At 48.8% G+C, this 14318-nt stretch overlaps 1 protein-coding gene across 1 annotated transcript in view; it reads right to left on the bottom strand.

Annotated features, from left to right (window-relative positions):
• Window positions 1–5900: 5900 nt before the first annotated feature.
• Window positions 5901–14318, bottom strand: part of SCN3B (sodium voltage-gated channel beta subunit 3) — a 9509-nt gene continuing 1091 nt past the window's right edge. The window contains exons 2-6 of the mRNA XM_005428868.2: window positions 13641–13804; window positions 11483–11708; window positions 9848–9986; window positions 8706–8802; window positions 5901–8287 (exon numbers count right to left, since the gene is read on the bottom strand). Of these exons, the coding sequence (XP_005428925.1) occupies window positions 8739–8802; window positions 9848–9986; window positions 11483–11708; window positions 13641–13804 (593 nt within the window). The 3' untranslated portion in view covers window positions 5901–8287; window positions 8706–8738. The remainder of the gene's footprint in view (window positions 8288–8705; window positions 8803–9847; window positions 9987–11482; window positions 11709–13640; window positions 13805–14318) is intronic.

Genomic DNA, 14318 nt, shown 5'->3' with positions numbered 1-14318 from the left:
ATATATATATTATATACAGATTTTAAGAGAAAAAAAAAGAGAAAAAAAAGAAAAAAAAAAGCCTAAAGAGGGGAAGGAGTGACCTCCAACACTGGCTGAACTGGAGGGGCTCTGGGAGTGTGGGGGGTGTGTGTGGGAGGGCTGTGCTCTCCCAGCACTGGGGTGTGCTTAGGGCCGTGCCCAGCTCTGCTCCCTGGGCCCGTGCACTGCTCCTCTGTAATATTCCTGTCTGTCTGTCTGTCTGTTCTGTTTTTGTTGTCTCAAAGGGAAGCATCAGTGTGAGTGCCCCCCCATCCCCTCGCTGTGCATGGAGCTCCCTGCTTTGCTCTGGTATCCCCCAAGGGGACGCTGTCACCCCCCTCACCTGCTGCCACACAGGGTTGGCAATGCTACCAGTCCTTGCAAAACTGCTTTGGAGAGGAGGGGGAGCTGCTGTGGCTCTGTGGAGGGCAGATGCCCCTGGCAGGCCCCTCCTGGGAGCAGGAGTTTGGTGTGAGGGCAGCCAGGCTGGCTCAGAGAGCCGAGCACAGGGCTGCAATCCCTCCCACACCCCCCTGTGCTGCTGCTGCCCTGGGTGAGGGCAGTGCCTGCCTCCCAGGTGAGTGCCACACCTGTGACAGTGTCCCCTTTCCCTGTTCTCTGCTTTCCCTGTGCCACTGAGCCATCCCTGTGCTGCGGGTCTGCACTGGTGCTGGAATCACCACCCAGAGTTAAACACAGAACCAAAATTAGGATTGATTTGCAAGCACTCCCACAACCCAGCTCAGCAAATCTCTCTCCTGTTTGTTCACCCAGCCCTTGTCTTGTGAAATCTGTGGGGGAAAAAAAGGGGGGGAAAAACAACAGCTTCCTTTCCTTGCCTGGGATAAATTCACATAATTGTACCTATGCAGCAACAGCCATCACTGTGCATATTTATGTGACTGCATCTGTGGAGCAACAAGGCTTCCAAAAATCCAGGAGAGGTCAGGAAGGGTCACAGGGACCGAGGGGTGAAAGGAAACAGGGTCTGTCAGAGGGTGGCAGGGCAGAGCTGGCTGTGAGGCACGCACATCAGCCGGGCAGCGCAGCCCTGGAGGGCAGCCAGGTGCTGGAGCTGCACCAGCAAACAGCCAATGTGCATTTTGTGTTCTGCTGGGGGAGAGTTCCAGACTCCATTAGCAGCCAGGTGGGCAAGAGGGGCAGCTCGGCTGTGCTGTGCAATGCACAAACTCCTCTGGGACTGGAGGGGGGGTGAGGCTGCTTCTTGAAGGGTTTAATAAAAGCTTTGGCCTCTTCCCCAGGCAGGTGGATGAGGGGAATGTGGGTCCCGCTTTGTCCAGCACTGGGATTTTCCACCTTCTGCCTGGCAGGAGGGAGGCAGCTGCACATCCCCGGTTTGGAGATGGTGCAGGTGTGGAATAACTGGTCTCTGTAGCACAGAATATCCTCAGTGCAGCCTGAGGAAAACCCTCCGAGCTCCCACTTTCCAGTGGATGCAGGAGTAACCTGCTGATTCCTCCCCATGCCCCACACAAGATCCCATGTGCAGGAGCATGGATGGAGCCAGGCTATCAGAGGGACATTTCAGACTGTGAAAGCAAGCTCCAGCTGGGGAAAACCAGAGAGTAATGGCTATTTATGACTATTTATTTAATTTAATGCTGCTGACTACTGTACTGCTCCCTGGCTTTTCCCCAGGGAGGCTGCTGAAGTGGCTGCTGTACCATGACATTGAGGTGCTAGGGCCTGGGAAGGGATTTCTGGGGCTCATTTTCCCCACTGTGACTTGCCAGACTGCCCCAGAGCCCCCCTTCCCCCTCTTACCCACTCCCACAATTACTAAGCACACAAAATCCCCTGCTGCTGGGATTTCCCTCTTCTAGAATTTAATTTCAAGCACCAAGCAGGAGACACAGAGGAAGCCCTGGGATCCAGGAGAGAGCACACTGAAAGGGGAACCTGGAATGTGGGGTCTCCTCCACCTGGGGACAGAGAAATCAGAGAGGGTCACAGATAAATGCTGCTGCTCAGTGTTTGCTGCTCACTTTCTCTCTGTTAGTGAGGCAAGGAACGATTTTTCTCCCCCTGAATCCTTTCTCCTGTGCAGATTTCCAGCTGCAGGCTCAGGATGTTCCCTCAGGCTGGGCCCCAGAGGCAGAACTATTTAAAATCACTGCTTAAAATCGCTGCTGAAAGCTCTGTTAAATCAGGCCAGGCAGCTGTAGCAATCCCAACACCGATATTTGTCCTACCTGCACATTAAAATGTTTTTTTTTTTTAATTGTTTGACACTATCCTGGCACTCAGCAATGTGAAATCCTTTAGTGGGAGCACAAGGGGACCGAGAAGGACCTCTCCTTCACACTGAGGGAGGTTTCTCTTTGAGGTTTTAGGGCTTTTGGGTTTTTTCCAGTTATTTCTTTTTCCCACCTGGCAGCCTTGGAGTCGGATGGGATTCACAATCTTGTTTTGCCTCTTGATCTCTCACAGTAGTGATAAAAAGGGGAAAAGCAAGGTCTGAAGGCACTAAGGGTGAGGATTTCAAGAAAACCTTGGAGTGTTTTCAGTTCCTCTGGAGAGCTGGGCCAATTTTGGATTTCATTTCCTGGAGGGATCAGTAACACTTTCTAGGAGTGAGGGGCCTGAGTGATGTTACAGAGGCTGGTGCTTCCCCAGCACTCCCAGCAGTGGGTTTGGCTTCTCCCCTTGCTCACTCACCAGAAACCCCCCTGGATTCTTTCCAGGTGCGTTTCCCCTCCCAGCCTGACCCTTCCACCTGCACAGCTGCTGGGGTTTCATTTGCAGGAGCTGAACAACCACCAAAAAAGGGATTTTTTTATTATTATTTTCATTTTTTAAAAGGCATTTCTCCAGCCAAGCATGCACAAGCAATGCCAACAGCTTGTAGCCTAATTCCCGCCAAGGAAGATGCTTTTGGTTTGATTTGCAGGATCTGAGCAACCACCAAAACAGCGATTTTTAAATTATTTTCATTTTTTAAAAGGCATTTGTCCAAGCCAAGCTGTGAGGCAATGCCAACAGCTTTTAGCCTAATTCCTGCCAAGGAAGATGCTTCCTGTTGGGAGAAGGGGGAGCAGGGGGCTCTGATCCATCAGTTTGTGACACAAACCTTGGCACAACCTCACCCCTGATAAATCCACACCTTATCTTAGCTTATCTTAGAGCTCTGGCAGCTGGGGTGAGTGGATTTGAGTCCTGGATCATGCAACCAGGCATTCCCTGAGTGGATACCAGAGGTTTCTGCCTGTGAAAGCTCTGCAGGACCAAAACCCAGGTGATTCCAGGTGGAGCTGCCCAAGGCAGGGGCACTGCTGGGCCTGCACCCTCCAGAGAGTAAATGTGGGAAAATAAAAGGCAGAGAGGCCCTTGCAGTGGGAGGAGTTGCTGGGGGTTAACAGGATAAGGAGCTTTTTGGGTGCCCTGCACTCCAGGCACTCTTCAGGCACCAAACTGTGCTATGAACTCATACTGACACAGAGGCTGCATTTACACCTCTGGCTGCTGGGTGACTCCTGACCCTGCTGGGATGCTTCTAAACCAGAAAATTTAAGCACAGGAGACTTCTCTAGTGCAGGATGACCCTGGGCTGGGAGAGGAAAGGTCTCAAAGCACAAGGCTGTGCTGGATTTGGAGCCCTGAAGGCACAAAGCTGCCTGTGAGATAACAGGGCAGGTGTTGGGAGATCCTCTCTAGCAATGCTAATCCTGGAATGCTAATCCTTGTCCTTATCAGACAGCTTCAGCAGCTCACCTGGGTGTAGATAAGGACAGACTTTTCAGCCTCCTTGGCTCCTCAGCACTGTCCTGGTAGTGACATAAGAGTCTGTTCTTACCTTTATGCAACAAGGTCGAAATTTCTTTTCCAGAAAGTGACTGGAGACACTTCTGGTCAGGGTACTGGAGACCTTTTGGGTTTGCTCTGGTGTGCTGCAGCAGCTGCTCTCCCCAGGAGCACAGAAACAAACTCCTGATTTACAGCTGGAACCGTCTGGTTCCACATTACACAGAAAATCAGTCTTGAAATCGCTGTTTAAAGCAGCAGTGCCTGGCCCGGGGGGGCAGCTCTGTCCTGTCTGCCCAGGCAGCTGCTGCCACCCCCAGCTCTGGACAGATGAGTGCTCTCTGCACTGCCTGCTCAGCTCCAGGGGGCTCTGCCCACGGATCTCACTGACACAGCCCATGGCACAGCCCCCTGGGCTCTGGCTTCGTCTTTTCATCCTCAGCACCACTTAAAATACTTGACAGGGGCTTGCTTAAAACACAGCTCAGAACAGAGACTCTGGGACCAAAACCCCCGAGGGAAGTGGCTCACAGAACACCTGTGCCAGGCTGGTTCCTGTGCTGAATTTCAGCCTGTTCCCCACTCGACATGCTCTGAGCTCTGTAGCTCACAGAACACCTGTGCCAGGGTGGCTCCTGTGCTGATTTTCAGTCTGTTCCCCACTCGACATGCTCTGAGCTCTGTAGCTCACAGAACACCTGTGCCAGGGTGGCTCCTGTGCTGATTTTCAGTCTGTTCCCCACTGGACATGCTCTGAGCTCTGTAGCTCACAGAACACCTGTGCCAGGGTGGTTCCTGTGCTCTCTGAGCTCTGTGGCTCACAGAACACCTGTGCCAGGGTGGCTCCTGTGCTGATTTCCAGCCTGTTCCCCACCAGACACGCTGTGATCTCTGTGCTTTGCAGTCTCTCCAGCACGAGTCTCTCTGTGCCATAAATCCTCTCTTTTCCCAGATGTGCACACTGGCCAAATACTCTCGTGTCTTGGGTGACTGTGATCAAGGCCATTCCCTGATCTTGGCAGCCAGCATGGGCTTCTCTTAGCATGGATCCATGGCATGCCATGCCCTCCTCCTCTTCCACACATTTTGCAGTGCTTGCTATGGCTTTTCCCTGTCCCCTCCCACCTCTGCTGCTGGACAATCATTACCTGTGTCATAGATGGTCTGACCTGGTGCTGTCCCTGCCTGCCTTCCCCTCCTGCAGTCTGTATGCTCTTCAAGTGAATGTGTTTTGTTTTATTTTATTTTATTTTATTTTTTTTTCAGTAGGGAAAAGGACTTCCTTCTGCTGAAGGAGTTATATTTGCACATGGCTCGGGGAGGTTCCTCCTCTGGCCGTTTCTGTTACCTCACTCATTTAGGCCAATTCCATTGCTAACGTTCAAGGCCACCTTCCCTGACCCCAAACCCTGGGAGTAGGTAGGGAATGAACCCCAGCGTGCAGCTCGGGTTCTGGAGCTGCCCAGTGGAATTGGGAATTGGGAGAGCAGCTGTTACAGCTCCATCCAGCAGGGAGGTGGAGCCTGTGCCATGCACGTCATCCCCATCTCCACATTCCCACCTCCTGGGAAATGGCCCTTGGAGAGCAGGGATGGAGGCACCGACCTGGCTCTGGGCTGGACGTGGAGGGAGGGAAGAGCAGCAGAGCAGTGGCAGCACCACAACCTCCCACAATCAGCTGGGGACATCACCATTCCTGTGGGATTTCATCTCCCACCACGTGCTCCAGGGCTGGAGAAAGCTGCTAAAACCCTGGGGTGTGTTCTCCCCACCTGGGTTTTGTTCTCCCCATGTGGGTTTTGTTCTCCCCACCCGGGTTTTGTTCTCCCAACCCTGCTCCTGCAGTTCCTGGGATGATGAACGAGGCTCTGCTCTCCTCAGCACGGCACAGGAGCGGCTCCTACAACCACCACAGGCACCCGTTCCCTGCTGGAACCCCCTCCAGAGCCTGGGAAGCAGGGGGCTGATGGCTGAGGTGACTCTGGGCTGGGTGGGGGAAGGATTGTGGGTTTGTTTTAGGAGTTGTCCCGACTGTCAGAAACTTTGCGCTGTGCGCAAAAAAAAAAAAAAATAAATCAAAGACATAAAAAGAAACAAAAACAAAAACCAACCCACGGTTCAAAGCGATACTGGAACGTGCTGGAATGTAGGAATTGTACAGGCTCTGCAGCCAAACTCTGTGTAAGTAGTTAGTACCATGGAAGTACGGTATCAATTAAAAAATCTATCCAACAACCAGCGTGGCTCTTGGTTCTTTTTATTGTCCTGCCTGTTCCAGAGTCTCCTTGCTCATTCCGAACACACACAGAGTCTTTGTCAGGACCACCTCTTCCCGGTCTTGAAAAATCACCAATTTTTAAATCATTATTCTTTTTTTCCCTGCAAGATTCTTGAGAAGAACTTTGCACCCTGTTTCCTCCTGCTTGTAACACCACGTGGCAATGGTCACCTCTGTCTGCAGGAACTGGAAAAGCGAAAGATTTGTCCAAAAAAGAGCATCCAGAAGATGCCTGTGGGACTCAGGGAGGTACAGGACAAGGGGATGGCCCTTCTTTACCACCTGAGGTAGCTCTCAAGAGGTTCTTGGGTTCACTCCTGTTTTGATTTAACAGTATGACACCAGAGGGTTGTCTGTGGCTCACAGGGACTGAGGAGCAGAGCTGGAGTTGTGTCCTAAAATTCACCTAAAATGGGCTCAGAGCCGTGGGCAGTGCTGGAAACCCCAGAGTTACAACCCAGTCCCTCCTCTGTTGAGTTCAGGATTCTGCCCGGCAAACTGGGATAGGGAAAAAGATGGCATCTGGCTGACTGTTCTTGGATATTCTTTTGGATATCCCTTTTGGATATCCCTTTTGGATACCAGGATTTTGGGAACTCTTGCCCAGACTGTGAGTGTACTTCATCTGGAAAATGTTCTCCCCTTGCCAGGCTTGGCTCTGAGTTTGGGAGCAATCCTACTGCCAAGACTTTGCTGGAGTAGTTGACTAAAGTTGACACCCACTCTAAAAAAAGGGTTTTGAGCAAGTGCCAGTTGGAAATCTGGCCTGAGCCTGCCTTACAAATGGGGTAATTTCTGTGATTTTTAGCCAGCACATAAAAAGCAGCGGAACAAAGCAGAGGGGATTCCGTGGGTGGGGAGCATGCCTGGAGTCACGAGCACTTGGAGCTACTTTACAAATGGAGCAGAATTTGTCAACTCTGGCAAAGCAGCGCAGGCTCCACTGCAGCAGGGATGTCACAACTCTGCCATGCAACAAACCCAAGCCTTCCCCACCTGGTTTTACAGCACAATTCCACCCTGGCCAATGGTTCTGCCTTTTCCTCCCTTCCAATTCCAGCTGTTGAGCTCAACTGCTCTGCATTGAAGGGCAGAAAACAATTTTTATTCTGCTTAACCCTCAGAAAAGGTAAGTTTGCATAGGAAAGGTGGAATTTCCAGGGTGATTCCTGGGCATCAGAAGATCATTTAGGATTAATCCAGACTATTTATACTGGTGATTAATTACCTCAAGAGAGAATTAGGATTAACTGGGAAAAGCGGGTGTTTTCTGTCTATCCCTCTAGATGGTGCTGCTACAGCACCAGAGAACCATCATAGTTATAAAACTACAACCATTTTATTAAGCTATGGGGGCTTTGCATCCTGTTTATTTCTCCTGCCTACCAGCATGAGGCTGCCTTCCTTTTTGGGGTTTCCCAGGAAAAGGTGGATCCCCTACCTTGTCCTGCTGCCTTGCCAGCTGTTGCAGGTTCCTCCTCTCAGTGTACTCCAGGAGCAAACCTGCTGTGCCAGGCAGGTGGAATGAGGGCTTTGACACTTGATAAATGACAGGGACACAGGGGATTCTTATACTTACATCATCCTGCTTCCCAAAGCAGGAACAATTCATGGTCTGTATTCTCAATTCCCTCCAGAAGAAAGTGTGAACATGACAGAGACCTGTCCTTCCTACTACACATTTCCAATTTTAGTGCATTACAGTCCTCACCCTACTCTGCTTGTGCATGGACAGCCTAAAATTCAGAGTGACTCCATTAATTAATTAAATTCTTCCTGTTTTAACACCAAGAAAACCGCTTGGGCCGCAGTATGTGGTGGAATAACCCCCTAAGAGATCCTTGTTCGCACTCCTGCAGCTCAGAGCAGCGTGCCATACATACCCTTAACCTCTGCAGTGGAGAAGTAGCACATTTAGCAAATCAAGGTGGTGGTGAGAGCAGCTAAGAAGTGACAGGTGACATTTACAAAGCCATTGAGGTGATGGTGGAACTGAAAGTCGGGGAGGAGCCGTGCTGCCCGCACCCTTTTGCTCAGCATGCTTCCACAGAGGAGTCCTTCAGCACCGGGCTGGCAGCTCAGGTGGGTCACAGGACCAAAGTCAAGGCTGTACAGAGTCCAAGGCAAACGGAAGAGAATTTACACTTCCCCCTGCTCCTCCTTTGACAGCGCAGAGCTCCCCTCAAAGCTGGCTGGTGTGGCATGGTCCTTCTGTCTTCAGAGCCCCTGCAAGGGAGACAATTCCTCTTGGAGCTCACAGGGGTGAGGATGGCAACAGAGTTATCACTGACCGGAGGTGAACGAGAGAGTAAAAGATCCAGATTTTAATCTGTAGCACACAAACTCCTTCCTAGCACGTGTTTCCTTTGGAGACAGAGCCCTTACAGTTGCCTTTGTGCCAGGGAAAGTGAAGATTCCCAACTCCACAGCAATAGGTAATGGAGACATAAATACATCATGGCCTGTGTTGGTTGGGGGTTCAAGCAATACAAGCACACCCCACACCTAAAGACACCTGTATGGCTTCTAAGGTCTCTGGGGAAGCTCCAGGGAAGCACAGCCATGCTCCAGGAGTCTCCAGCCCCACCACAAGGAAGCTGAGGGGTGGACAGACACAAGGAGTGACCGCTTCTCCATGACCCACCTTGGTGCCGCTCACTGCGCTGCCTCCCCTCTGCTACTCCTCCACAGGCACAGCACAGTTCTCCTTGTTTTCCGATGGAATTGCAAGGTAGTCTGTCCTGTAGTTGGAGGGAAGGAGGAAAGCACACAGTGTAAAGCCCAGCTTGGGTAAACTCACCTTTGCTGAATGCCTGGAAGCATCTCTGAGGTAACAAATGTCCCCTGTGGATGCTCACAGAGGGAAACTCCTGGGCACAGGCAGGAGCAAACACCGGGTCTTCCCTGCTCCAAAATCCTACACAGCCAGCCTTGCTTGGTACAAAGAGAGCTCTAATCCCAGCCACGTGTGTGGAAAGATAGGAATGGGCCAGGATGAAACCAGACCTTCCAGGAGAGCATCTCCACATGGTCCAAACCTGCAATAGTGCTCACTCCCTGCCTGGGGTGTTGTGTGAGGGAGCAAAGTGTTGGTGCTCCTAAACACTGCAGGGACTTTGGACACAGCAAACACCAACCAGCCCAAGCCACAGCAAAGTTCAGTCTTCCTGCAGTCTTCCAGCATGTTTGAATCACTACTCACTTTGTTGACCTTTGTTGCCCTGTTCTTCTAAAGTTCTTCTAAGCCTTCTGATGTTTACATTTTTGTAATGGAGTTTCTCACATACTTTTCATGTAAATGATTGCTTTGCATTCTTTTCTGGAGGAGGAGAGAATTGATGGGCTGCTGGTTTGACCAGTGTGGTTGGAGAGGTGGCAATTTCATCCTCCAATCCATGGTCACTTTTGGAATTCTATAAATATTGGAAATAAACCACCCCCTTTTTTGCCTTGGACATCTCAGAGTTTGAGTGTCATTCATTTCAAGTTGTATTGAGACTTTATGGAGGATTTCTGGCAAACTACACAGGGTCTGTCCCATGTTGTGGACACCCTACAGGCCCAGGTTCCTGCTGGTGCAGAACCAGTTCCTTGGGGTTTTACAGTAGAGGAGGTGAGGCAGAAGGAATTAGTATTACACAATTTATTCAATCATCAAGAAGAAAGAATCACCAATTTTAGACCTGATTGTCCTGTACTAGCACGGGTCTGTGCACATTTGAGAGCTCTGGGTCGTGTGAGGAGCTCTTGCAGAACAGATCTCACCTCCAGGTGTTTCACACTTACGCGTTTTCCTGGGCAGCCTCCTCTGCCTTGGACACCTTCCTGTAGCAATAGATCATCTCAATCAGCAGCCACAGCGTGAGGAAGACCAGCAGAATATACATCATAATTTCTGAGATGACAGAGGTGAAGTCTTCTCCAGCTGTGAATAAAATGAAATAACCCCTGATCGTTTCCATGCAGCTCCACGGACACTTCCCACCATTGTGTCATCCTTCCTAAACCACCTTGCCAGAATCTCCAGGTGCCTTTAGGCTGTGGGTGAGCAAGAGAGACCTGCAACAGGCAGGGATCACAGAGAGATCCAACACACACAGCCCTGTCTCTGCCACCCCCACATCTTGATGGATTGCTCACCCATCTCACCCTCACGCTCTGTTTCCTCCCCGTGTCCCACTCGCTGGTGTTACTCGGCTCTGTTGTGCCGCCAGTGATTTGTAAAGGATCAAAACACCGGGGTGCTGGTGGGGGAGAGGGAGGGGAAAGGGCAGACAAAAGGGCTGAAATCTCCCGGCCCTCTCTGAAGAGAGCAGCAGAATCCCCTGGACTGTCTGTAACACGCCGCGATTGCAGCACTGAACCCAGCAGCACCCAGAGGAGCAGAAATACTCAGGAGCACCACAGAGGGAAGGAGGAGAAGCAGGAGACTGGCATCAAAATGGAGAACCAGTCGTTGTTCCAGGAGGGAGGGGGCGGCAGCAAGGAATCGCTGCGGCTCCCTGGGAAAGGCATCGCTGTAACAACCAGAGCTGCCACCGGCGGAGCCGGAAACCTCTGCTGGAGCCTGCCCAGCTGTGCCCAGCTGTGCCCGGCCCACCGCGCCTTCCCACGCTCACACACAACCAGCCTGGGCCCACAAACAGCCTCCAGCCATCAAACAAGCCACAGGTTTCCTTCCTGAGCCACGTTTGTCAATGCCAAACTCAGAGCCCTCTCCCGTGGTGCAGTGACAAACTCTATCCACCGTGGTGACAACACCCACGGCCTCGAGATCACAGAACACCTTCCTACCCTCCTGCACCACGGTGAGGTGGGTCACCCTGGCCAGCGAGAGCACAAAACAGCCTCCTACCCTCCTCTACCATGGGGAGCTGGATCACCCTGGCCAGGAGCAGCAACCACGGGCTCAGGGAGTTCTGTTGGAGCTGGTGCTGCATTCAGAGGCCTGTGGGCCCGAATAAAGCTCTGGATCCAAACCCTCCATCAGAACCGACTCCTTTCCTTCACCATCCCTTAAAGCTTCTCCACAGAGGGAAACCTGAGGAGCAGCCCCTGTTATGGGGGGAAGCTCCATCCCAGCACCACCAGAGCTCCTGCAGGCCTGGACTTGTCCCCATGGGCCCAGCTGCAGCACCCAGGCAGCCCAAAGTGTCTCTGGGGTGAAACACCACAGTGCCACTGTTTGGTTCAGCAACAGGGCCAGACAAGCTCAGGCCCGTCCTGTCCACAACATTGGTGATTATTCCAATAGATCACCCTGGCCAGGGGCAGCACAAAACACAAAACAGCCTCCTACCTTCCTCCACTACGGTGAGGTGGATCACCCAGCCCAGTGACTGCACAAAACACCTTCCTACTCTCCTCCACCATGGTGAGGTGGGTCACCTTGGTTAGTGAGAGCACAAAACAGCCTCCTACCCTCCTCCACCACGGTGAGGTGGATGACCCTGGAGCTCTGGAAGAGGGGCCGGTGGATCTCGAACTCGAACTCGCGGGTGATGTTGCAGGTGTAGATGCCTGAGTCGTTGAGGGTGACGTTCACCACGGTGATGGACACGTCCTGCATGTCTTTGCTCCCGTTCCACTGGATCCGCCCGCTGAAGCGGCTCGGGAACTCGTGGTTGGTTTTCCTGTACTCGTAGATCTGTGAGGGAATAAATATAAAGGGATATATAGATCTGTGAGGAATATATATATATATAAAAATAGATAGATCTGTGAGAAAATAAATGAATATATAGATCTGTGAGGAATATATATCTATATATTTATTTATGTATATATCTATCTGTGAGGAAAGAAATATAAATGGATATATAGATCATATAGATTGATCTGTGAGAGAATAAATATAAAGAGATATATAGATGTTTGAGGTATATATAAATATAGATGGATCTGTGAGGAATATATATATATATATATATATATATATATATATATATATATATATATATATATATATATATATATATATATATATATATATATATATATATATATATATATATATATATATATATATATATATATATATATATATATATATATATATATATATATATATATATATATATATATATATATATATATATATATATATATATATATATATATATATATATATATATATATATATATATATATATATATATATATATATATATATATATATATATATATATATATATATATATATATATATATATATATATATATATATATATATATATATATATATATATATATATATATATATATATATATATATATATATATATATATATATATATATATATATATATATATATATATATATATATATATATATATATATATATATATATATATATATATATATATATATATATATATATATATATATATATATATATATATATATATATAAATATAGATAGATCTGTGGGGAAATAGAAAGGGATGTGCTGGTTAATCTCTGCCTCGGACAACACCATGCCATGATCCAGGGGCAGCATCCCCCTCCAGCTACACTCAGGGATGTTCTGAGCTCCCTTGGTAACAGCAGCTATTCATATTCCATCATCCTTTGCCTCAAAGTATCAGGTGACTTCACAAAAGACAGGAAAATGAGTGATCAGGAATCCAATATCTCCACCAGAGAGGGAGAAAAACGAAGGCACAGCAAAACACAGATGCATGTGGACACAAAAAATCAGCAATGGGACTGAAAATTGGGATTTTTCATGCCCAGCAATGTGTCTGACAGTCAGTGCATGTCAGGTCCCCTGAGGAAAGAACCACAGAATGCCCACAGTGAAGACCAACAGCTCTTTTGGGAAGCCCTGGGGTATTCAGCTGAGGTGGAAGTGCTGCAGGACAAATATGGCAGTGTGACATTCTGGCTGACCACAGTCCCACCATGACCTGTGGTTGGTGTTCTTTGGGTTGCCACTGGCAAATGCATCCCCTGGGGCACTGGAAGTGAGTTCCCATCTCATTCCTTAGCCTGGTCCCTTTAGTTCTCAGACAGAAGGAGAATATTTGTCATCCTGCTCAATCACAGCCACTGATTTAATGCTTCAGACTCAGATAAAATAGCTAGAAAGAAATCAGTGCACTCAGCCTTTATCTAGCTCTCCATTTCACCATTCTCTCTTGAATTCCAGCTGCTCCTCATCTGTCCAATTTCCATTTTGATTCACTCTGAAAATCAATTTTACCTTTTCCTGACAGGGATCCAAAGCAGCTCCCAGAGATCCTCCCACAGGTGGGATAACACTGCTTTCTCTGAGGAAAAAAGAAGTAAATCCTACCCTGCAGATTTATTTTAATTAATTTCACCTCCATAAAACCAGCTTTGGGATTCAGAACTGATTCAGACAAGGGTGCCAAAGGTCAGTCATATTTGACATCCTGGGCTTGAGGTATTGAGGGAATGAGACTGGAAATTGGCATTGATTAATCTACAACCCAAATATTTGACCTCAACAACTGATTGCAGCTTTTCCTGCCAGGAGTTCGTGTTGCCCCCAGGTGTGGAAATGGGATAAGCAAGGAAAGAAAGAGAAAGGACTCAGGTCCCAGTCACACATACAGGCTCATCCTTCCCCCCGTTGGGCCTGTAGTACCATTCCACCACCGTGCTGGCTGTCACCTCTTCCCTCTTCATGCAGGAGATGCAGAGCAGCTTCATGTCTGTCCCTTGGACAGCCTCTGTCTCAGATGGGACTTCCACACACACTGAGGAGCAAAATCCAGCTGGGGGAGAGGAGCAGCAGAGAAAGAAGTGTTAAGACAGAATTAGAGAAGCATCAGTTATTCACATCTCGGCATTAATGTCCCTAATGGAAAATGGCTTGATTTATTGCTAGAGCTGTCTGATAACAGATTAAGTCTCAAATGTTAAATTTTACCAAGCTTCCTTCTCCTGAGATATTAATAATTCATAATAATTAACAGAGGGTGATCACTTCACATAGATTCACCTCTCCAGCATCTGCTTTGCCACAACTTTCATCTTTCCCTGGTAATTAATGCCACTTTAAAGGCATTGTTCATTACCTCCCATGCGTGCTGGGCATGCTCCTGTTAGAGCAGCAATTACACTCTGGGATGAGGGGAAGCCCAGAATTCCAGAGTGGAGGAACAGCTCACTCTTTGTGCTAAATTGGGAGGTCTGGATGCTTTAATTCAGCAAAACTGGGAAGGTCCAGCACCCTTCCTGTTCATGGGCACTACTGGGAGCCAAGGGGCTTGGACAGGAGTGAATTTG

Source organism: Geospiza fortis, unplaced genomic scaffold, assembly GCF_000277835.1.
Source record: "Geospiza fortis unplaced genomic scaffold, GeoFor_1.0 scaffold262, whole genome shotgun sequence".
Classification (NCBI taxonomy): Eukaryota; Metazoa; Chordata; class Aves; order Passeriformes; family Thraupidae; genus Geospiza; species Geospiza fortis.
This window is presented reverse-complemented; position numbering and strand designations above follow the sequence as displayed.